This window comes from Manacus candei, unplaced genomic scaffold (assembly GCF_025592945.1).
Source record: "Manacus candei isolate 608988 ecotype Guabito, Panama unplaced genomic scaffold, ASM2559294v1 h1tg000034l, whole genome shotgun sequence".
In the NCBI taxonomy this organism is placed as follows: Eukaryota; Metazoa; Chordata; class Aves; order Passeriformes; family Pipridae; genus Manacus; species Manacus candei.
The window spans coordinates 13201968-13223557 of NW_026138082.1; the positions used below are offsets into that span (position 1 = coordinate 13201968).

Sequence of the window (21590 nt, forward strand, 5' to 3'; positions counted from 1 at the left end):
GTCTCTACTGTTGTTCTCAAAGGCTGAGTCAAAGCTCTTGTCTTGCAGGGCAACTCTGTCTGCACTGTAGTTGATGCAGAATCAACAGTTAGATCAGCAAAGCTCTTAATAATACCCATCTTCCTGACATAAGCTCTTACTCAAGTTACTGGTATTGAGATACACATTAATCAGTCCTCAGAGAAAGGGGACTGTATGGTTCTTAAAGGTGATGTCATTACGTATTTCACAGTCGGGCTTCCTTCTCTACAAATATCAAGTCCCACACAACGTGGGTTCAGTTCTAGTGAAGGAAACTAGGATTGTAGCCCTTAACATTTTTGAACATGAAATTCAAGGGGGCATGCAGGACATAGGCCTGATGTCCACAGCACTGGTATTCATAGTGCAGATGTTCTTGTGCATCTTGGTAGATGCACATTCAGAAGTGGAATACATAACATTTAAAGTGTTTCTTAGAACTGATGTTATTGTAAGGTAAGTAATTATTTTTTTTGACACAGTTGCAGAAGATAAGAATATGTTCACACTGATGAGCTCTTCCCAAAAATGTCATGCCATAAGTGTGGGCTTGCATGCAAGATCATATACGTTCAAGTTGTTGTGTTCTCTGTTGCTTTGTGGCCTCCTTGTCCACAGTTTTGACCCCGTTCCTCTTGCTTTTTCAACCCCTATGCTTCATATTTCCCTCCCTTCTTCACATGCTGTATTTTCAGAACAGGAAGTTCCTTCAAGCAGTATGCTCCTCTTTCCTCCTATTGAAATAAAGATGGAAGGTACTTTTCCTTCCCTTTCCTGTGATTTCAACTTAACAAAAAGAAAGCTGGACTTCTCTCTGGTTTTGCTTTATTGGCTGAGTCTGGTGCTGCCTCTGCCATTTACAAGTGAACTATTCATAAGTCATTAAGACACATCACAACAGAAGTGAGTACTGTGCCTGTGCATAGTGGCATTTTTTTATGTGTGCACTGTGGCCTCCTGTTTCCTTCTTTGCATCACAGCTCAAAGTTAGGGAGTGGATAACAGAGGATAAGAGGAGACTTCATTTCATCTCATACACTTGAAAGATAGGAAGAATGTCCAGTTCTGCTTCTCAACAGTGTAGTTCTCAAAGAGGCTTAGGTATTTCTGGTGATATGTTCCCCACACCAGTTGTAGAGTAGTACAGGTTTTTGTAATTTGGCAGTGCTCATCACATGCAGAGTCTGGTTCATCAGGGTAGTGGGTCTTCCTTGTGACCACAGTATACTTTGTTACCTGTCTTTACCTGCAAGACATGAAGCAAACTTGAGAAATACAGGGCATCTCCTAAACAAGTCAAAAGAGAACTAGGAGACTGCTGAAACTAGAACTAACCAATAGTTTCTTCTTCCAATAAAACAAAAAAAAAATTGAGGGGGGGAAATCATAAGTTCCTCGCGTTCACGGGAGATCCGGCAGGTGGAAATGAAGAAAAGCAGAAGACAAAATGTTGCTGCTTGTAGGCCATTTTTTCCATGCAAACATGAAAAAAGAAATTGCTATTTTTGTTCCTTAAAAATCTGAAACAAGGAGGTTAAAAAGATAGTATACATTTTGGTGAAGCGAATGAAAGGTCTGCTAAATTTTTACTCAAAACAGAATTGATAAGGTCAGCAAATGACAAATAGGTTTTGTTAGCCATATTTAATTGATAGGATACACATTTGAAAGGTCAACATGTGAAATTAAGTCTGTATTATGTTTCACAGCAGTTCTGCAGAATTTCATGCAATTTTTACTTCTGTCTTCAAGAGCAAATGTGTTTCTTGGCTGTCTGAGGAACTGATTGCTCAGTTCATATCATTATTTTAAAGCGTTATGTATCCACACTTCTGCACACTGTCCAAAACGTTCTGCTTTTTATTAACAGAATACTGTACAGGCATACCTGATAAATGAGTGATGGCAGAATACAAAAAAACCAACAGTTGAAAAATGGGTATGAATTTAGAAATGTGAGGAAATTGCTTCAAAGTGCATTCTCTTCCATTAAATTATTGGGAAGAAATAAGACAGGAGGATTAAATCAGTGTATTTTTCTATTGAATTTAAATCTGCGTGGTACATTTAAAAAAACATCTATGTGAGCTCTGCAAAGAATACCAAAACTGTAGACTTACGCTGACTGAAAAAAAAAGATGGTTTCAAGAAATGTATACCAAAAAGACTGTCTTTTCTTGTGTTCTAGTATTCCAAAGCATGACAAAACTCAAGGATGGCAGAAGACAATGTATTTCTGTACTTTGGTCACCACTGTCTCACAGAAAGATGCAGAGTGCTGATTTTGTTCCTTCTTTTTATCTTCTCTCTCTGTGCTACCCAGAACTCATGTCTACCTGCTCCCACTGTGGTGGGTTTGCTTTTACTCTATGAAAAGCACTGACTTTTCTCTCCCATGACCTGGTTCCAACTGTGCAAGATCTTTGCAAGTAAAACCTTGAGTTATAAACTCTTTCGGGCAGAAGTCACTTTTTTTCAATTATAATTTTTTATGTTGTGCACTAATGTGTGTGCAACTAACTCTCGAGTAACATTCAGCATTGCTTAACTGATGTATTCACTGTAGAGAATATATTGCCTTGGACACCATTTCAATGAAACCGAAGTTTCATTCGGAGGAATGTGCAAGAGCAGAAAAACCTGGGGGACTTTTATTTAGAGATCGTGTAGATGACTGGTAAATAAATAATCTTGTGCAATCAGTAACAGTCTTTATGAATTCTTATTTTTCTAGAGAGTTCAAGTTGGAAGAGGGATAGCTTGATCTGGTCTTGACTGTCTTATAATTCGTATAAAATTCTCTTTTAATGTCTTTAGATGAAAAGAAAGAGAACAGATTTGCAACCGAGCTGGATGAATATGGATCGGATACAATGAGTGAAATAAATATTGTTGGGCGAATTATGTTGAATATTTGGAGAATGATGAGAAATGAGGTAAAGTTTTTAAAAGGTTAATGTTTTCACTTACTAGCATTTTTTAATTATTGTAGACTTTGTTGAAAGTTTCATTTAATTTGTGTAACTCTTTGATCTTTTTCTTTCTACACCTTTTCAAATAGAGTAGTTTGCTGCTTTTTGAGAATGGATTTTGCATATTGTTAAAATAAAAAATAAAATAAAATAAATAAAATAAAAAATAAAAATAAAAAAGTCTTGAATCAGTAATGTTTTATAATGATATATTCCTTTTCCCTTCTTTGTTGGTTTGGAGAACAACTTACCTGTTTTAAAAATTTGAATTTGTCTAATATGGTTCTTTTACAAAATTAAATACTTGAACTTATTTTAAGCTGTTAGATTTACTCTTTTCTTTTTTTTCCTTTTTTTTTTGTTTTTTTTTTCCATTTATGACCTTACATTTAATACTCAAATGGTTCAGTCTTTACAAATCTCGTTCTGACTAAATTCAGACCTTATCTTTATGAACTGCTTAATTCTGCATATTCTTTTCAGTTGATGAGGGATACTCTTTCCTGACTTGTTAGGGACTTCTAAGTATAAATGCTTACCTTTTTAACAAAATACCAAAAAAAAACCCCACAAAACTTTAATTGTTACAGTTTTTGAAAAGTAGAGATTTCTTTGATTATGAAAGCTATTGTTCATCTTTAATGCGTCCACTGTGTTTTTCTAGGTGAATCTAACAAATTACACTTTTGAAAATGTGGGCTTTCATGTTCTTCATCATCGTTTTCCTTTATTTACTTTCCGAGTTTTGTCTGATTGGTTTGATAATAAGGCAGATGTCTACAGGTAATGATCTATTAATCCATTTTGTTTGTTGTTTTTGAGGCCAGATTCTTAACATCGGATAGGTATAAGCTGAAGTCAACATAGGAAGAAATAATCAGTTTAGTTCAAGCACTAGAACAGTGTATATGCAGCAACATGAGCTTATTTACTTGGCTGTTCTGTTGTATAGTTATACCCTCAATATTTCAACAAGACATTTTCAGTTATAGTTTCAACATATCTGAATAGATGTACTGTTTTGAAGTTCTGTAATGTCTTTTATTTGTGTATGCTATTCATCAGAAGGGCTTTTAATGAACTGTCAGCTTCTGTTTCACTTCACAGTGCATGTCAAACAAACTAGGCTTAAAAGTAGTACAAAACAGTGTGCAACATGTTAAGACAGTAACTAGAGCTGCTTGAAAATACCTTTATATAACGTGTGTCATATTGAGCTTCACTCTTCCATGAGTGATTTGGTATTGCAAGATATGAACAATTCATAAAACTGAGTACTGATCTGCATGTTGTTTGTGACATACATATAATTTCTGTAAAAGTTAAATACTTTTTAACTAGGTAGAAACTTGGTTTATACTGAAATTCTAAATTTATGTTCAGCTGAGATAGGCATTCTTAATATAGAAGGATGTCTCCACAAAAGGTCACTCTGTTAAAAAAACCATGTAAACACATGAAGAGAAACTCAGTTTCTGTTTTGATAGTCCTTTAGGACAGTAAGGAAAACAGAATATAACATGTCATTGAGAGATGCCTTAAAAGTAGTTTGCTGTAACACATTCTGTGAATATCTTTGAAATATGTAAGTATATATTTATGTATGCAACATTTTTGAAAAAAACATATGAAAATGTCCTAGAGGTAATTTTATTTGCTGGTTTGTAGCAAGTTATCATAAAAATACGTTTTTCTTAGTAGAAGGAGCAGCACTCTCCGGATTGTTTATAACGAGGCATTTGCTTTCACAGATGGAAAATGGTTGATCATTATGTTAGCCGGGTCCGTGGGAATCTCCTGTTGTTAGAGAAACTGGATTTGATTGACAGAACAAGTGAAATGGCAAGACTTTTTGGCATTCAGTTCTTACACGTATTAACAAGAGGCTCCCAGGTAAGACTTAGTTTTTCTTATACTTCACAAAATCAATATAGGTTTTACAAAATGTTTTAGTTTTTCAGTATCTTTTCAGTCCATAAATGTATTTTCATAGGGTCACAGAAGACTGTTGACATGAAATTAGTGTGAAAGTGAAACATAAAGAATACCATTTAGTCCATTATTGCTGCTTTTGAGTTGACTAGTCTCAGAGTTTAAAAATAGCTGTTAAAAATAGAGTTGCCCAAATTTAATCATGCCAGTAAATCTCTTTCTTCTACTCACTTCAGAAGCACTAAGCTTTCACTTTGAGTTGGTATCGTTCACGCTTAGATGAGTCTGAAAATGAGTACTCTCTAAAACATAAATATAATTGGGCGTGTTTTAGAAAGACGAGATTATTTTCTTCCAGGCAGACAAAGCTGCATCGAATATATTCTAAGTGACATTTCCTGTGAAGCAGACTTGTGAGTGAGATTTGCCATGCACGATGTGTGCGGTTCTATTGTTTTGGTACTAGCATCAGAGAGAAAGGGAGAAGGACAGAGTGAGAGCTACTGTTTATTTGAGACCCCAGCACTCTCCAGTACTACTAAAGGCTTTCCTTGCCCAGGTTCTGAGTGACTAGACTAACTCGACTGTTGTCGTGGCTTCATGTGAGACCTGAACAGCACCTGAAATGAGGCAGCTACTCTCTCATGTGTTACAGCTCTTCTATTGTCATCTTCTTTCCTACTATACTTCTTCTCCTACTATCTTTCTGCTTTCTAAAAAACAGCTGACCAAAACTGATTTTTTTTTTTTTTACCAACTTCTATGGACAAAAAGAAAACTTAAAGACTAATGTCCTAAGCAGACACCATTGTCATAAGACAGGCAGATATGGGAGTGTCTAAAGCTGCAGTTTCCTTAATTCAGTCCAGTTAAAAAACTTTTGCCAGCTTTTTTCCTTTGACTGCAATTGTTATGTCATCTCTTGACCCAGTGCAGGTTCTTGTTGGTTTTGCTGGTAATGGCCCTCTGTTTGTGAGGGAGTGCAGAGCAGGCAGGCAGGCACCCATAGCAGAGCCATGGTGGCATTCAGTAGGTATTTGCCAGTTTATCTCCCTGATTTACCATATTATCAGAAAATAACCGCTCTTGGAGCAAGGGAAGAGAAATGCACAGCTAGGGACAGGGAGTGTGGGACCGGCATACTGCCAACATAGATATGCTTAAACTGTCATGATTGCAGCCCACAAACACTGTTCTGCCTGTCATTTTCTCAAATGTCTGTGAGTGGGAGTGGGCAACAGAAGCATACTGCATTTTCTATCCTGACTGTTCTTTTCTCTTCCCTTCTGTGCACCTATGTTCTGTTTCCAGTGAAACTTTCTGGATCACAGAAACAGCAGTTGCAACAATTCCCAGTCACTTCAAATAATTTTTTTATTCACTCAGAAGAATCATCACTTCCTTTTATGAAGATATTCCTTTTCTCTTTAGCTGAAAGAGATTTTAAAATGGAATAGTAATAAGAACAGATTTCAGATATCTTAAGTTATTTTTCCATGTTTCTATCTCTCACTAAGTTTTACAATAACTTTCTAAAGTATCTTTTTATTATTTTGTTGTATGAAACCATCTTGAACACTCCATAGTAGACTAAACAAATCTAACAGGAAAGGGTTATAGGCATACTAATTATTAGTGAGATGATTGAAGAACTTGCTGATTTTTGCACAGGAGTTAGCAGAGCTCATTTGAAAGAGCTTTAAACTTGATTTGAAGGGGGAAAGGGATAAAACCAGGCTCACTAGAGATAAGCCTGGGAGCATCACGCCAGTATTTGAGAAACCGTGTCCTAGCAAAGTCTTTCAGTCTGCTGTCTCAGTGGAGGTAGGGGATGGAGATCTATGTGGCAGCAAGGACAAAAGGATTATTACTGTGTTAGAAACCACAGATGTGCCTGAGAATGGTCATGTAGAGATTAGGGCTTTCCCCCCCCACCCCACCCCCAAAAAAGGGGAAAAGAGATCGATAATCTGACTGAACTGCATGTACAGCAATGCACACAGCATGAGCAACAAACAGGAGGAGCTGGAAGCCATTGTGCAGCAGGAAAACTATTACATTGTTGCCATCATGAAAACATGATGGCGTGACTCACACAGCTGTAGTGCTGCAATGGACAGCTATAAGCTCTTCAGAAGGAAGAGGCAAGGAAGGAGAGGTGTCCCTGTATGTTAAGGGAGTGTTTCCATTGTCTACAGCTTAATGATGTTGACTATAGGGTTGAGTGTTTGAGGGTGAGAATCAGTGAGAAGGTCAACAGGACAGATGTCCTGGAGGGGGTCTGTTATAGACCACTCAACCAGAATGAAGAGGCAGATGAAATATTCTGTAAGTAGCTGGGAGAAGTCTCATTATCTCTAGGCTTTGTTATCATGGGAGACTTCAATTTACCCAATGTCTGTTGGGAATACAACACAGCAGAGAGGAAACAATCCAGGAGGTTCCTGGTGTGTGTGGAAGAGAACTTTGATACAGCTGGTAAGTGAACCAGCTAGGGAAGGTTGGACCTGTTGTTTGTGAACAGAGAAGGACAGGTAAGTGATGTGATGGCTGGAGACCATCTTGGGCACACAGATCACAAAATGATAGAGTTTGCAGTTCTTGGAGAAGTAGAGAGGGGGTTCAGCAGAATTGCCACCTTGGACTTCCAGAGGGCAGACTTCATCCGGTTTAGGAGACTGGTTGAGACAGTCCCACAGGAGGCAGTCCTGAGGGGCAAAGGAGTCTTGGAAAGCTGGATATACAAGAAAATCCTAAAGACGCAGGAGCAGCCTGTTCCCATGTTCTGAAAGACTAGCTAGTGAGGGAGAAGGACCAGCATGGATGAACAGAGACCTTTGGCTGGAACACGGGAGAAAAGAGAGTGTATCACCTTCAGAAGAAGGGTCAGGCAACTTGAGAGGACTACAAGGATGTTGTGAATTTATGAAGGAGGAAAATAGAAGAACCGAAGTCCAACCAGAACTTAATCTGGTTACTGCCATAAAAGACAACAAAAGATATTTTTACAAATACATCAACAACAAAAGGAATGTTAAGGAGAATCTCCATCCTTTATTGAATGCAGGGGGGAAATATAGTGACAAAGGAAGAGGATAAGGCTGAGGTACTTAGTGCCTGCTTTGCCTCAGTCTTTAACAGCAACACCAGTTGGTCTCTGGGTACCCAGACCCCTGAGCTGGAAGACAGGGAGCAGAATGAAGCCCCCAGATTCCAGGTGAAAGTGGCCAGGTGATGTGCCACACCACTTAGACACACACTTGTATGGTGCCACATGGGATCCCATCCAAGGGTACTGAGGGAACTACTTTTCTGTACTTTAAATTTAGAAAATATAAGTGTGCATTTGCACTGTTTTAATGCACATGTGTTTGTTCTGCATTTTTGAAATTATAATGATTATATATCCAAATAATATATATATCCAAACTGATATAATATCCAAACTGTTTTGCAGTATCGTGTGGAGTCTGTGATGCTGCGTATTGCGAAGCCAATGAATTACATTGCTGTGACACCCAGTGTCCAACAGCGAGCTCAAATGAAAGCCCCACAATGTGTTCCCTTAATAATGGAGCCAGAATCCCGCTTCTACAGCAATGCAGTTCTTGTCTTAGATTTCCAGTCATTATATCCTTCCATTGTGATAGCGTACAACTACTGTTTTTCAACCTGCCTGGGACACGTTGAAAACTTAGGAAAGTAAGTTGTTCTTCTTTTCTCAAACTTTTATTCCATAGAGACTTTAATGTCTTCTCTAAGCTACTGAGAACCCTTGGTTGTTCTTGGAAAAAATGGGCAGGTATGAATAGCATCATTTTCTGTTACACAGTAGGGATGATAAAAATCTACCATGTGGGTGTGTGCGTAAGCACATATATACATATACACATCAATATGTATTTTTAATTAAATATAGAATTAGACTGTGTTGTGTTAAAAAAAGCAACAAACAACGATGTGTATGTGTGCGTGTGTACATACACCTCTTTCATTATTGTGGTGATGCTGTTTTTTAATATTGCTTCAAAATAAGGTAATGTAAATGCACAACCCATCTTCAAAACTGGACTAGTACTACTCCTTAATAAATTATGGTAGTTCTTTTAACAGTTGTAGTTCACTCTGATCTTAACTATTTAAAATTAAAAGATAAAATGAGTTATTCTCATGAATAGATGTGTAGCATCTTTTATTGAGCTTAACAGTTATTCTGTTAATTGGAAGAAAATCTCATTGCTCTTTATAATTACCTCTATAAAACAGTATTTTGAAGAATGGGAAGATGCATGCAGTAATTGCTAGGCATCACCATCAGGCTTTTAAGTTTCTGATTTGAAATTCTGAGTTTGTAGGAAGAAAATTTGTGGAATGTAGTACTCGGTAAACATGTATGGTTTCCATAGGGCATTACTGTATGAATACGTGCCTCCACCAACTCAGAATTTGGAAATAATTCATTAACACAGAAGAGACTTGATAAATTAGGCATGCATTGGAATTTAGCCATTTATTAGTACTTTATTCCTAGAGCCTTTTGCCTTTGGCTAAGAAATATGAAATTATGTTATGTTTGTTTATACCTGAGTTTATTCTATCCTTGCTGGCATTATCAGCATTTCAATGTGAGCTGATGCTGTGCTTGATTGGGCTGTAAATTAATGACTTGTCTTCTTATATAAATTCTCTCTTTATTAGATATGATGCATTCAAATTTGGCTGTACATCTCTCAGAGTACCTCCTGACTTACTTTACCAGATTAGGCATGATATCACAGTGTCACCCAGTGGAGTAGCTTTTGTCAAGGTAATTATACTAGTACTCTTTGACAGGCATTTTCACTCCGTGTTGGCTGCCTAGCTTAAGGTCAAATTGATATTGTAGTTTATATTTTGCTACATTAAGAGCAGACAGAAAGGGGAGGTTCAGTCTCCCATTTCACAATGTTTTTTGATATTTGTCAAAGCGTTGAACTTCTGGCAGTTCAGGAATAAAATGTCATTTTATGTTTTTCTTTTTACTGAAGACTTATTTCATCTATAATTAAATTGTATTTTACTTGTGTAGTTTGGGGATCAAGCAGTAATTATCTGTGTGTAACTCTTCATTCCTCTCCTGCCTGCAGAATGCTTTCCTAGAAAAAGAGTCATGGACTGGGAGATGAAACTCCCTGACTGTTGTTCTCATTTTGTATTCTGCTGGCTGATTTGTAATGGATATGACCTGGAGTTCTTACAAATGGTTAACCAATCACCAGCATACATGTATTTAATGGAAAACAAAAACTTTAAGTAAAGAATATTTGCAGAATTTTTAAAAGACAATATTCCTTCAACATTTAATATTTTGAGAATTAACAGTATTGAAGTCCCATTTTATTTAATAAGATTATCTGAACATTGCATTAGCAGGGCTGATGAAAACAAATAACAAAAAGTTGTTTACTCTGCCCTTAAGAGCTTTGCCTATATTCTAGATTCCTTGTAATATTTGTGGGAAAATCCAAGCTGTTGGTGGCTAGGGCATCTTACTAATTACTTTGTCTTCCTGACAGAGGTTAACTAACAGTTCTGGGTTTTGATTTTACTCCTACCTGTTTAGGTTAGGCTTTTAAACATAATTTTTTTCTTTGTTCCCTTTATGGCAGCCTTCAGTAAGAAAGGGTGTGCTGCCAAGGATGCTGGAAGAAATCTTGAAGACTAGGATAATGGTCAAACAGTCAATGAAGGCTTATAAGCATGACAAGGCTGTGACTCGAATGCTTGAAGCTCGTCAGTTGGGTCTTAAATATATTGCTAATTTTACATTTGGTTATACTGCTGCTAATTTTTCTGGAAGAATGCCATGCACTGAGGTAAGGGTTACAAATAAGAACACATAAAAAATGTGGGAAAGGCACTAGTCAGATAACATAGTATTATAATTTTTTGAAACATACTTAAACTAAAAAAAGCTGGTTTTATTTGTAATACTGCAAATCAGCAACTTAGGATTTATTTGTGACCTTTTGGAAAGAAATGTCTTATTTTTCTTCTTCCCATAAAGAGCATTTGAAGTTGGCATTTCTATAGAACTATCTCCAAAGGTGGATTGGATTACAGTTCTAATAGTGGAAATAAAATAAAAACATTGTAGCTATTTCATAGTTTTCAGAGGAATCAGCAGAATCCAAAACCTAGAGAAAGTGGTCCAAAGCAGTCATGTCTTGCTCCTTACACTTTCAATATGTCTGAAGAAGTTTAAACCAAATTTTTCTTTCTTTTAATTCTTAATATTTTTTTGTCATTATTCCTTCAATTCTTGTTATTTTAGGGTAATTTAAGCAAGCCTTTTATTTCTTATATGCATTTAAACCATAAAATAAAATATATTGTCTCAATATAGTAATTTTCATAAACAGATCAAAGACAGTTAGACTGTGTTTACCATGAGCTAGTGTTTGGTTTAACAGTAGAATAAAGCTTTCAATCTGTCTTTAACTTTGCAGATTGGAGATAGCATTGTCCACAAAGCCAGAGAAACATTGGAGCGTGCCATTAAATTGGTGAATGATACAAAAAAATGGGGTGCTCACGTTGTGTATGGTGATACAGACAGGTAATTAATGGTCTGCTTCTTATAATGTTTTAAAATCATAGTAATTCTTTGTAGATAGATTTTTCTTTTGTCTCAAAAAGGGGAACATATGATGCTGAAAAGAGTACGTGGACCCTCTTTGGATGTTGCTTACTGTCCTGCAGAATATGCAAAGTAAATAATATCCAGTTTCCTCAAGTTTGTTAGGACTCTTAGAACTTTGAAGGTTTCCTTTCATTTGAAAATTATATGGAACAGAAAGAGGGGGGGAAATAATATTATTTCAGTTGTGAATTAGTATAAATCTAATTTACCAAATTACTGGTTTTGTGCCCATTTCTGATGTTGCTTTTATTTTAGAAAATAGAGTATTTATAACATAGTAGGCATTACCTCTTGAGGAAGGCACTATTTTAAGCTTCAAAAGTGGATACAATTCAGAAGGAGCCACCAGAGCATGCAAAGATATTATTAGGCTGCCTGAAATACATCATATAAATATCTCCCCTTTCTCAGTCAGTCTTTCATCTAAATAATAGCCATGCTCTAGGCATATTTATCTCTGTTCTACACTCAGATAATTTTTCAGCCATTGGGAAACAAAGCTTGTCTGGGTGTCCTTCTGTAACAACTTGTGAATCCAGTGACTGATTTCAGCTCGATTTGATAAAAGACTTGAAATTTCAAAGATACTGAATTCATAGTAGTTTCACTTAAAAAAATTGTTGAAGAAAGGAAGTAAAATCCTATTGCTGCTCATGGACGGCAAAAGTGGCGTACCCAGAGTTCTTTACAGTTCTCTCCTGTGAACTCAAGTTTTGCAGTGCCTGGGAACGTTTGTGTTCCCTGCCTCAGCAGCTGGTCACAGCTTCCTCAGGCCTTTGGCACTCCTCATTTCATACTGAACGCTGAAGTTTCTCAGATTTTTCGCTTTTCTAGCTGAAGGAAGGGAATGCAGTTGATAACAAAATCCCTGCCTTGCTACCCCAGAAACTATAGCTTATAATTTTCAGGAACCAAGTTGAGCAGATTTGCACTTATTTCCTATGTCTGATTTCTTGTAGCATGTTTGTACTCTTGAAAGGAGCCACGAAGGAACAGTCTTTTAAGATTGGTCAAGAAATTGCTGAAGCTGTAACAGCAACAAACCCCAAACCTGTTAAACTGAAGTTTGAAAAGGTAAAAGGAAAATACTTGAGTATGTTGAATGAAAACACTGTTATTAAAAAAAAAAAAAAAAAAGAACATAAAAGATCTTTCTGGACCCTAATGTAGGATAAGGATATACAACAGTTTTGTGCTGTGGTGTTTCTCTGGGTATATATTGCAAGCCCCTTAATGCCTCAGGGACCTTGTCAGAGGAGCACTGCAGTATCAACAACAAAAAGAAATATTCCTACTTTCACATCAGGATGCATGGTGGCCTGTTGTGCTGGCAGCATCAGGCAGTTTGAAATTCCTGTCTCATCAGTTTTGGGAAGCATCTCCCTGGGTTTGACATTACTGATTACTTTTTATGACAAGGTAACACCCCTAGTTGACAAGGGAAGCCAGTTGATATAAACTTTTTGGATTTCAGCAAAGCGTTCAAGGTCTCTCCCAGGATCCTTCTGGACAAAATGTCCAGCCTACAACTGGATAAACACATCATGTGGTGGGTGAGCAATTGGCTCATGGGTTGAGCACAGAGGGTGATAGTGAATGGGGTAACATCAGACTGGTGACCTGTCACTAGTGGGGTTCCACAGGGTTCCATCTTAGGCCCTGTGCTCTTCAACATCTTCACGAATGACTTGGATGCAGGACTGGAAGGGATACTAAACAAGTTCGCAGATGATACAAAACTCTGAGGAGCTGTTGATTCCCTTGAAGGCAGGGAGGCCCTTCAGAGAGACCTCGGCAAATTAGAGGACTGGGCAATCATCAACCATATGAAGTTCAACAAGGGAAAGTGCTGGATGGGGCAGTCTGGATGTTTGTACAGACTGGGGAATGAGATCCTGGAGAGCAGTGCCACAGAAAGGGACCTGGGTTGATGGCAAGTTGAATATGAGTCAGCAGTGTCCTGGCAGTCAGAAAGGTCAACTGTGTCCTGGGGGCATCAGGCTAAGCATTGCCAGCTGGTCGAGGGAGGGGATTGTCCCGCTCTGCTCTGCGCTGGTGTGGCCTCATCTTGAGTCCTGTGTGCAGTTTTGGGCACCACAATGTAAAAAAGATATTAAGCTGTTAGAGAGCATTCAAAAAAGGGCAACGAAGATGATGAAGGGCCCTGAGGGGAAGCTGTATGAGGAGCTGCTGAGGGCACATGTCTGTTCAGCCTGGAGAAGAGGAGACTGAGGGGAGACCTCATTGCAGTCTGCAACTTCCTCATGAGGGGAAGAGGAGGGGCAGGCACAGATTTCTTCTCTGTGGTGACCAGTGACAGGACCCAAGAGAATGGCCTGAAGTTATGTCAGGGGAAGTTTAGGTTGGATATTAGAGAAAGGTTCTTCACCCAGAGGGTGCTGGGTACTGGAACAGGCTCCCCAGAGAAGTGGTCACAGCACCAAGTCTGAGTTCAAGAAGCGTTTGGATGATATTCTCAGGCACATGGTGTAAGTCTTGTGGATGGTCCTGTGCAGGACTAAGAGTTGGACTCAGTGATCCTCGTAGGTCCTCTCCAACTCGGCATATTCTGTCATTCTCTGTTACATACCTACATTCAAACCAACTTGTGCGACTTAGTAGAGAAAATGTTCACCATCCCTGATGCCAGTGCATTAATTACAAGCCTGATATTTATTCTTTAGTCAGCCTTAGCACACTTCGGGGTATGTCCATGTGATACATAAATATACCTATAAAATGAAAAATCATAAAAATCCATTCAGTAGGCTTCTGGAAGAAATATTGATGACAAGTCTTTTCTAGAAGAGCAAGGCAATGTGTTACTAATTTTGCTGAAAGTTTATAATTGTAAAATCCTTAGCAGGGTGTTCACGTGAGTTAGCATTAGTTCTAGCGATCCAGATATTTTCAAAGTACATACCTGACTCAACGAGTTCAGTCAGAATTCTTAAGCAAATTGCCATTTTCCATGGAAAATACAGTAGAAAAATATTAGCAAGAAAAGTCAGGATTCCTGTAGAAGGCACAGCAACTTTTGCTCACTGAGTGATGTACAGGGACCCTTTCCACTTTGAGGCATTTCTGTGTCATTAAGCTGAAGGATTAATTGGCCAGAAAATAATTCACTAGGTGCAAGGATCCACTTGAGAAGATATCTGAGTGCTTCGCTTTTAAGTGCTCTTCTTCACCTGTGGGTCAAAATACTGAGTACACTTTATACAGTAGCTTCCTTGCATAGGAACAGGAAAATGCCTCAAAGCCGGAGCATCTGTTCAGGAAGATAGGATACCTATATGCAGGACCCTCTTCAGCCTGAGGCAATCTAAATTCACTGCTCCCTCTTCCACAAGAGCCAGGAAGATGTGGTGTTATCCTAATAACACTGTGAAGAAATCATTCTCCATTCATTCATTTAAAACTGGTCAAGGAATACTGACACAATCAAGAATGAAATAAGAGGTTGGAGAAAACAAAAGAGACCATTACCCTAAATATCCATTCATGAGAAAACCATTTCTCCAAGCATAGACATTAAGAAAGCATACTTTCCCAGATGAAGATACTAGCTGATTTTTGGCACTTCCTAATTAGATAAAGTTTGAAAACAGAAAGTTCTAAGCACTACTTTTCCTGGGAACATTTTCTTCTCTGATGTTTAAAATGAAGTTACCTTTATAAGAAAGAAAGATAATGGAGTTACATTAGAAATGGTGACCGGTACAATCCAAAAATTAAGGGTACTTGCAACAATTTATACTGTCAATTGTCATCTGAGCTTCAGCTAGATGAAGTAGAAAGTGATTTAAGAATGGAACTCCACAGAATCCCAACTTCGTCAACCATCCTTTAACAGTCCTTTGATCTAGTTTATCAGTTTCAATGATTTAACAAAAAAACCAAAACACAACAATGGCAACAAAGTAAAGTATTCCTTAGGAAACCATCTATGTTCAAAGCCACCTTATATTCTCAACACATGCCAGATTGGGCTATCTTCTTTCTAAACATTTCAGGTGTACTTGCCATGTGTCCTGCAAACTAAAAAGAGGTACGTGGGTTACATGTATGAAACATTGGACCAGAAGGACCCAGTATTTGATGCAAAAGGCATAGAGACAGTCCGAAGGGACTCCTGTCCTGCTGTTTCCAAGGTAAAATGTTCATAGATTTCTTCCTGAGTGAAATTATAGTATTCTGTTATTTCATTTTATATTTGTTCTTTCTCAGAGTTTCTAGTCCTTTTGAGTTGTCTGAGACTTCATCTGTTTTTCTAGTATGAGCCATTTGAAAGATAAATTGAAGATCTTTCACAGCATTACAAGGACTTGCATTTTAAATCTTATATTTCATCCCTAAAGACCCCATAAAAAGCCCTTGGCCCACGTAAGTTCTTTAAAAGACCATTCTTGATCCAGTTCACTTTAACGGAAAGTAAGTATTAACTCCCAGATGAGTGAGACACACTGATATGTCTGCTGAATATCTCACTTATATAAATCTAGGTTTGTTAAGAATTCATTTAAAATAAGCTTTCTTACCTGTATATTTTAAACTATGTATTGGGAGGCTGTAAAGAAATGGCTCTTGTTGTTAGCCAAATTAAAACAATTTTATGCCAGTAAGAAAGGTAACCAAGTAGGAGGATTTACTGCTCTTTTTTCCTTCTCTTTTTTTTTTCCTCCATTTTTTTTTTAATCCTTATTCTTTTGTTTGCTGAGGTGGTCAGAAAGTCATGGCAAAATGTTTTAGATGACAGGGAAAAACCTCTCTCATACTCTGGAAGACCTCTGTAATTGTTGAAGCAGTCTTAGTGCTGGAGTATGGATGATGTCATGAAAGATATGTCAAACTGAGGAAAAAGTTGTCGAGTAGTGTGTCTACAAATGTCTTTGAGTGGAAGTGATTGCAACCTATTGTCATATTAACATTCTAGTTCACCACTGGTACTTTTTCTGAGCAGTGTATTCATATTTCCTTATAATTTACTGAATAAATTGGAATTAATTGTTTTTAGTTAAACATACATGGTTTTCTCACCTTTCTCATTTATTTAAAAAGATACTTGAGTGTTCTATCAAGCTGCTATTTGAAACACGGGACATAAGTCAGATCAAGCAGTATGTTCAGAATCAATGCATGAAGCTACTGGAAGGAAAAGCCAGCATGCAAGACTTTATCTTTGCAAAAGAGTACAGAGGGAGCTCAGCTTACAGACCTGGAGCCTGTGTACCTGCCCTAGAAATCACCAGGTAATGAGATTAAGAAGTGCTAATCATCGATATTTTTTATCTTGACCTTTGTGCTGACAAGTTATGAGGAGGAGATCATAGGTATTTTTTATCTTGATCTTTGTACTGACACATTATGAGTAGATCATTGATATTTGTTCTCTTGACCTTTATACTGTCAAATTGTGGGTAGCAGTAAGATCTCTCCTTCAGATACTGTTGCAGCAGTTGTCCCTGGCTTCCTTCTGTGTGCAAAAAGAGATCAGGCATGAGATGGTCCTAGAAAGCCATTTTGTAGTCCTGGAAGCAGCCACACATGTTTGAGAGTAAAGTCTTGTCCGGATGTTGTAACAGTGTGTTCACTCCTGTTACTTATGTTTTGGGTTCTGTATAGGGGCTTGACTCTCCACCTATCACTCACAGATATTAGATATGATAAAAATTGTAATAATGATGTCTCCCAGTGCTGTGAAATACATTACCAGGCATAATTTTTCATTTTTAAAAAAGTACCTTACTTAAAGTTAATATTTCATCCCACTGATAATGTTTATTAGAAATAGATAGTGTGAGTTGGCACATTTTGCTACCTTGCTTAATACAAAAGGTCTTCCAATTAAGCTATACTTTTTTAGTAAAATAAAATCCAAGTCTAAACTGAATTGTCCTTTGCTTTCTGAGCAAAGGACAATTCAATTTGAAGCAGGTATCAATCTACTGAGCAAGCAATCTCAGAAAGCAAAGGACAATTTGACCAGAAAGCAAATTCTACTTGAGCTCTTTTTAATTCCCTGGCTGCTCTTTATTAAAATATTTCTTTAAGGAAGAGGTAGCTAAAAAGCAACCTGCATGCAAATCCAAGTGACATGAAACAGAATGTGGTTTTAGGGCACATGTTCCAAGTTCTAAAATTCAGGTCTGATCACAAGATAAATTAAAAATGAAACAATTTGGTCCTGTGCTTCATAATAGATGTTAGCTCCAGTCATCTGGAGAGCAACTGATATAATCAGATGGGGAAGCTTATAACCAAATGGATTAACTATGAATTTGCCTCTGGATGCATTACAAAGACTATTTTTTAAACAGGAGAATGCTTGCCTATGACCGTCGCTCTGAACCGCGGGTTGGGGAGCGAGTGCCCTACGTCATTGTGTACGGCATGCCCGGCCTGCCCCTGATACAGCTGGTGAGGCGGCCCATCGAAGTCCTGCAGGATCCCAACCTGAGGCTGAACGCCACGTACTATATCACCAAACAGATCCTGCCCCCACTGGCCAGGGTGTTCTCACTTATCGGCATAGACGTCTTCAGCTGGTACCATGAGTTGCCACGGGTAAATGTTTTCAAACAGTTAACAAGTGCAGTGCATCTGTACAGGGTTTGGCTTCATTGTGACTTGGAATGGAATGAGGTTTATATGAGGCAACAGCAGAGAGTATTTTACAAAGCAGTGTTTGATGCTCAAACATGCAGTCCTGATTCTTAGATCTTCTGTGTGGTTTTTTCACTTCAATTTTTTCAGCCAGCTGTTCTGTGCAGGGTTGGTCACACAGTCATATTCTGTTTTCTGACCCCTTCCATAGTTTGTGAGAATGTTTTGCTGTGCTGTATATTTTTAGTAGTATGTGTATATGCATCTGTTTAGCAAATAGATGTTGGAAATCCTATTTTCCAAAACATTCCAACGATCCTTCCTCTGTATAGAAAAGGTGGTATGCCCCAGCAGCAGGAAAACGTCAAAAATTTGTATCACCCGAAATTTTAAAATAATTATATCCAAACCTGACTTACCTAAAAGTTAAAAAAGTCATTGGGATGCAGGAAGAGAAGCATTAGATAGCTGGATTTTAGTTCGTGATACCCCTTACAAAAAGGGGATAGCGAAAGACAGTGTGTATGTGCTACTCTGCTCAGTGTGGACTTCAGCAACATAGTAGTACCTCATATTTCCCACTGCAGACTTTTAATACAGCCTCGAGTGACTTCAGTTCTTTTCTCTACCTTTCCAATGGCACTGTGACAGTCACCTTAAGTATCTCAAATAAGCTGCTCTAAAAAGGTGAAAAGAGCCCTGGCTTTCTGCAAGGCCAGGTACCACCAAGGAAGTCACAGAGAGCAGAGTAGCAGGAGAGTGAAAGGTAGCACAAAGCTTAAGTTATGCAGCAGCAGGAGCAAGTGAAGAGAACAAACTTCTCTGGGTGACAGAGCAGTGGTGGAGCCTTGTCCAAGGAAATCAGAGCATGAGTTAGTGCCATGGACCAAAGCACCATGGCAGCTCTGTGACCAGGACTGCACCAGCACAGAAACTCTAAGGCGGGCAGAATCTGGAAGGCAGTCACTGGGGCTGCAGCCAGGGCATGTTTAGATGTCAATCAGATCAGCAGCTAAAAAAGGAACAACTGCAGGAGGTGGAGTTTGAGTTGAGATCAGGAGTTTAGCATGTGACCGAGGATTTCTTTGGTTATTCTTTCTCTTCTCTGGTGAGGTTACCTGTGAAATAAATATAGGTGTGGGTTCTATTCACTTCATGCCAATGCTGCACTCTTCAGAGTGATGCAATCCATGTTCATAATTTGTGTATGAACTCATGCCCTGCAGGCTGTCTTGTACCTTCTTGTTCCTTAAAAAAAAACCCTTATGTAATCTAGAAGTAAGGCAAGCTGCTCTTTGAAAGTTCATTACCTCTTAATTATTTTTCTTAACAGATTCAGAAGGCTGCCTCAACTGCCCGCACTGAGCTAGAAGGACGCAAAGGCACCATCTCCCAATATTTCACGACCTTACACTGTCCTGTGTGTGATGAACTGACCCAGTATGGGATCTGTAATAAATGCAGAAGTCAGCCACAGCATGTGGCAGTGATTCTCAACCAAGAAATCCGAGAGTTGGAGCGTAAGCAAGAACAGCTGGTCAAGGTACGATTAAAGCATTGTCATATGTCTGTCAGCAAAAGACAGGGGCTGGAATTTCAAAACAGGGTGTCACTGAATGCTCACAACAGAAATGGGAAGTACAGTTCGGGTGTTAAATGCACTGCAGCTTGTTTGCTCTTCCCGTTGGTGTCGCAGGCAGCGTAGCAGCTGTTACTCTCCTTAGCTTTGCCTAAAACTGAAGGCAAAGAGGGGCTCAGAACAGAAGATGCTTTTCTCATTTTCTTCTTTTTTTTAAGATCATCTTGTATGGTTTGTAGGTGCCTTTTTATAATGACAGTGATGGAGAGCTGTGAAAGTATGAAAGATTCACCTTTTTTGCATTAAGATAACGGACGATGCTCTAGTAACAAAAACGTTTGTGCCAGAAAACTTATTTATTTATATGTATACCATGGATGTGTTTTAGCTTGGAGGTTTTCTTGTTACCTTTCCTCTCCATAGGAATTTTCCAAGCTGTTTTTTCTCTTGAGCTAGAAATCAATTAAGAGGGTAGCTGACTGTGCCCGTGAATATATGATAGCAAAGCACAGTGTCTCCTCTTGTGGAAACGTGTATACCCTCACCTAATTTTCATACTGTTGTATTTTATAATTAATAAATATATTGGTTAAAATTTATTTTTTGCACTACCACAAGAACGATTTTGAAGACTTGTCTGAATTTCAGAGACATAAACATTCCTGTAGTCTAAGCATTGATTTAGTAGGTTCTCATGGGGTAGTTATAAACCCACAGTAATTCACTATTCATAAATATTGCATTACTAAGGTGTGGACTTCTTGATGTATTTTGTAATATTTGCTCTTACCTGCATTATAAATGGCAGTAAGTAAGGAGATGCACGTTCTGCAGTTTTCCTACGGTACTCTGAATCTTCTACATTGCTCTTGTTCTGGAATAAATCAGAACTTGGCAGATTGGTCCAGCTCCACAGAAGGATCAGTGGGTTTGATTAGAACATTCTTTTGTCCCTGCAACAGCTCGGCAAGGCCTAGGATCCTGATCCAGTCAGTGTTTGACGTCTCTGTAAGAACACCTGTCTTATTTTAATATGAAGGCATATATATCCTTCACAGCCTAAATTTTTGGCCCTCTGTGACTATAAACATGCTGGAGCCAGCAGAAAATTACTTAAAAATTATGTGCTGTAGATAAGGACCCTCACAAACTGAATTTAGAACGTGTCCGAAGTACAGTTTAGTTTGGTCTCTTGCATTTGAACCAGCTACAGCCTCTTTTAAAAGAACTAGGATAGATGTATATCTGAGGTTACAAACCCTGGAACAAGTTGTTTAAATCCTGTTCCTTTTGGTCATGGTTGCAGGCCAGAGGACTGGTATCCTCTGAGGTGCCACATGGGGACTTGGCCAAGAGGGGCTGCTCCTCTCTGGCTATTGTCGGTCTGAGTTTCTGGTCTGCAGGAATTCGTTGCTGATGCAGGTCTGGCTTAATAGGGTGCTGGTTCCCAAATAATTTTAACATGGAAAGAAGGAAAAGAACTAGTTTTAAAAGCAAAGTGATACAATTTTGGTTTGTTGTTCAAGCTATGCAAATGGTAAGATAAACTGTGTAACATTTTAATGTTACAAAACACAGGTGTGGTTGGAAGGAAACTTCTGAGGTTTTGGAAAAACCACGGGAGGTGGCAAATGTTGCAAAGGATAAAAATAAAATAGCAAAGCAGAAGACTTTAGTTTTCTGAAGGTAGCTACCATTGGAAAAACTGTGGCTGCTGCTATTTTAGTCAATCTGGTATCTCATGTTAAAAGTACTTTCAAGCAGCATTAACAAGGAGTTCCTTGAACAAGGAGAGCAG

The 21590-nt window shown here is 38.3% G+C and overlaps 2 protein-coding genes across 2 annotated transcripts in view; one reads left to right on the forward strand and one right to left on the reverse strand.

Annotated features, from left to right (window-relative positions):
* REV3L (REV3 like, DNA directed polymerase zeta catalytic subunit) overlaps positions 1-21590 on the forward strand; it is a 124280-nt gene that overhangs the window by 100981 nt on the left and 1709 nt on the right. Inside the window, exons 20-31 of the mRNA XM_051792085.1 lie at positions 2839-2957; positions 3658-3776; positions 4745-4886; positions 8383-8627; positions 9624-9732; positions 10574-10780; positions 11414-11523; positions 12567-12681; positions 15624-15761; positions 16669-16859; positions 17928-18174; positions 19547-19756. Coding sequence (XP_051648045.1) covers positions 2839-2957; positions 3658-3776; positions 4745-4886; positions 8383-8627; positions 9624-9732; positions 10574-10780; positions 11414-11523; positions 12567-12681; positions 15624-15761; positions 16669-16859; positions 17928-18174; positions 19547-19756 — 1952 coding nt within the window. The remainder of the gene's footprint in view (positions 1-2838; positions 2958-3657; positions 3777-4744; positions 4887-8382; positions 8628-9623; positions 9733-10573; positions 10781-11413; positions 11524-12566; positions 12682-15623; positions 15762-16668; positions 16860-17927; positions 18175-19546; positions 19757-21590) is intronic.
* MFSD4B (major facilitator superfamily domain containing 4B) overlaps positions 1-21590 on the reverse strand; it is a 41917-nt gene that overhangs the window by 4954 nt on the left and 15373 nt on the right. The window lies entirely within an intron of this gene.